Source organism: Phyllobates terribilis, unplaced genomic scaffold (assembly GCF_046119375.1).
Source record: "Phyllobates terribilis strain yellow unplaced genomic scaffold, ASM4611937v1 Scaffold_10__3_contigs__length_209671492, whole genome shotgun sequence".
NCBI classification, from domain to species: Eukaryota; Metazoa; Chordata; class Amphibia; order Anura; family Dendrobatidae; genus Phyllobates; species Phyllobates terribilis.
In genome coordinates, this window is record NW_027362770.1 from 180,756,793 (window position 1) to 180,759,614 (window position 2,822).

At 50.8% G+C, this 2,822-nt stretch overlaps 1 protein-coding gene across 1 annotated transcript; it reads right to left on the reverse strand.

Moving 5' to 3' along the window:
* Positions 1-1,268: 1,268 nt before the first annotated feature.
* On the reverse strand, positions 1,269-1,680 carry LOC141164224 (histone H2B 1.1-like). Its single transcript, XM_073649350.1, has one exon. It carries the CDS (start codon positions 1,647-1,649, stop codon positions 1,269-1,271), a length of 381 nt encoding a protein of 126 aa, XP_073505451.1. The 5' UTR covers positions 1,650-1,680.
* Between the last annotated feature and the right edge of the window lie 1,142 nt (positions 1,681-2,822).

Sequence of the window (2,822 nt, forward strand, 5' to 3'; positions counted from 1 at the left end):
TGTAATACTGTAACATCTAGCTCAGGTATATAGTTAGAACTATTCTCTGGAACAGAATGGAACTTTACTCTCAATTGTATCCACAAGGTTATTAAGATGCTCCCAGTACAGATCCTTGGGGTCCCCCCACTGCTCCCAGTACAGATCCTTGGGGTCCCCCCACTGCTCTCAGTACAGATCCTTGCGGTCCCCACTGCTCCCAGTACAGATCCTTGGGGTCCCCCCACTGCTCCTAGTACAGATCCTTGAGGTCCCCACTGCTCCCAGTACAGATCCTTGGGGTCCCCCCACTGCTCCCATTACAGATCCTTGGGGTCCCCCCACTGCTCCCAGTACAGATCCTTGGGGTCCCAGATGCTCCCAGTACAGATCCTTGGCGTCCCCCCACTGCTCCCAGTACAGATCCTTGGGGTCCCCACTGCTCCCAGTACAGATCCTTGGCGTCCCCCCACTGCTCCCAGTACAGATCCTTGGCGTCCCCCCACTGCTCCCAGTACAGATCCTTGGCGTCCCCCCACTGCTCCCAGTACAGATCCTTGGCATCCCCCCACTGCTCCCAGTACAGATCCTTGGGGTCCCCCCACTGCTCCCAGTACAGATCCTTGGGGTCCCCCCACTGCTCCCAGTACAGATCCTTGGGGTCCCCCCACTGCTCCCAGTACAGATCCTTGGGGTCCCCCCACTGCTCCCAGTACAGATCCTTGGGGTCCCCCCACTGCTCCCAGTACAGATCCTTGGGGTCCCCCCACTGCTCCCAGTACAGATCCTTGGGGTCCCCCCACTGCTCCCAGTACAGATCCTTGGGGTCCCCCCACTGCTCCCAGTACAGATCCTTGGGGTCCCCCCACTGCTCCCAGTACAGATCCTTGGGGTCCCCAATCTTGACAATATTTCATTTAGAGAATGTACCATTTACAACACCTGTTTCATGTCTTTTAACCAGTTCTTTACCCATCTGCATAGTTCTCCTAGTCCCAGCTTCTGGAGCGTCCCTACAAGGATGCTGTGTGGTTCAGTAAAATCAGTGCAGATATCACAACCAACACCCAGATTTGCACTTAACGTCTTATAGAAACCCAACATCTGGGTTAGGCACCACTTCCCTTTCATTAATCCATGCTGAGGATTAAACTATTTTCTGCAGTTAATTTTTGTAGGTCATCCCTTATATAAGTGCAGCAGGACATAAGCAGCCACAGCTCTGATGTAGACGGGGTGGGTGGCTCTTAGAAGAGCCTTTGGGTTGGTGGAGCAGAGCTTGGAGCAGATCACTTGGCGCTGGTGTACTTGGTGACGGCCTTGGTGCCCTCGGACACGGCGTGCTTGGCCAGCTCTCCGGGCAGCAGCAGGCGCACAGCAGTCTGGATCTCCCGGGAAGTGATGGTGGAGCGCTTGTTGTAGTGAGCCAGGCGGGAGGCTTCCCCTGCAATGCGCTCAAAGATGTCATTGACAAAGGAGTTCATGATGCCCATGGCCTTGGAGGAGATGCCGGTATCAGGGTGGACCTGCTTCAGCACCTTGTACACATAGATGGCATAGCTCTCCTTCCTGCTCTTCCTCCGCTTCTTGCCATCCTTCTTCTGAGTCTTGGTCACAGCTTTCTTGGAGCCCTTCTTGGCTGCTGGTGCAGACTTGGCAGGTTCAGGCATGATGATAGCAGAATGTTCTCTTCACTGGAGAGAGAATAATGATCCTGCTCCTCCCAGAGCGGCCGTATTTATAGACCGGCCATGCAAATGAGCAATGCTGGCAGATCACTGTACTATTGGGTGAGAAAATCATGTGACCAATGTTCACTAGTAATCTCCGCCCACTGCAGCTCATTGGTGTTGCTACAAGTCTTGTTTCCATTGGTGACTTTATATCCAGCCAATGGTAGGAGAGGAGGCGGGGCAGCAGCAGGTTATACAAGGCGCAGGAAACCTTGTATAAGAGAGTTCTCTGTCACCACAAGAGCTGGCGCCGCTGATCTCTGGTGTGAACATTGACAAAATACTAATGAATGATGGGAAATTACCAACACTCGTGTCCCCAAAGAGCAGAGCACTAGGGGCATGAATTATCCCACTATGTACACACCATATTGTGCAATAAATGTCATATGCTGTATAGTGTATATGCCCTCCATTCTGATAAAGCTGTAAACTAAGAAATAGTGCAGTATACCACCCATACACTGCTGAATACTCCCCCATTTAGTGCTGTATATCCTCCGTATATATTGTATACCCCCTATATAGTACTGTGTCCTCATTCACAGTGGATTAAACCTTGTACATGAGTGAGAATATGATCAGAGGAAGGTGATGAATTGGGGGTGTGGGGCGGACATTATACGTTTCTAATCTGATGTGCTCTAGTTCTTAATCATATTATCACTGCTAGACAAGATATAGCGCTATATACTGCCATATAGTGCTGTACGCCGTGATGTAGTGCTCTCTACCACCCATGCACAGTCGGATACTTTGTCTATTACCTTACCCATGCTCTCCATTTTATAATAGCCTTCATAATCTGAATTTCCCACTCTCTCATCCAGGACTTCTCTTGTGCTGCACCAGGTTTCTGGAATGCGCTGATCACCATGCTTCATTAATCTAACGCTCCCCCTCTGATATTTCCTTAGAATCTGTCGCTCTTATTCATCTGTCTCCACAGCCTCCATGCACCCAATAGCACTGGGTATCTGGATGAAGTCCGGATCATGCAGCTTTATATGAAAAGCCTTGTGATGGCTGGACCGTACATGACAAGCACACTCTACCTATTGTGACCCCCCTATTCCCTGTAATCTTGTGAGCAGCAGGACCCCCCTATTC

Bases quoted from the DNA above. Each gene is read 5' to 3' on its own strand.
- LOC141164224 (XM_073649350.1), bottom strand. From the start codon at position 1,649: ATGCCTGAACCTGCCAAGTCTGCACCAGCAGCCAAGAAGGGCTCCAAG.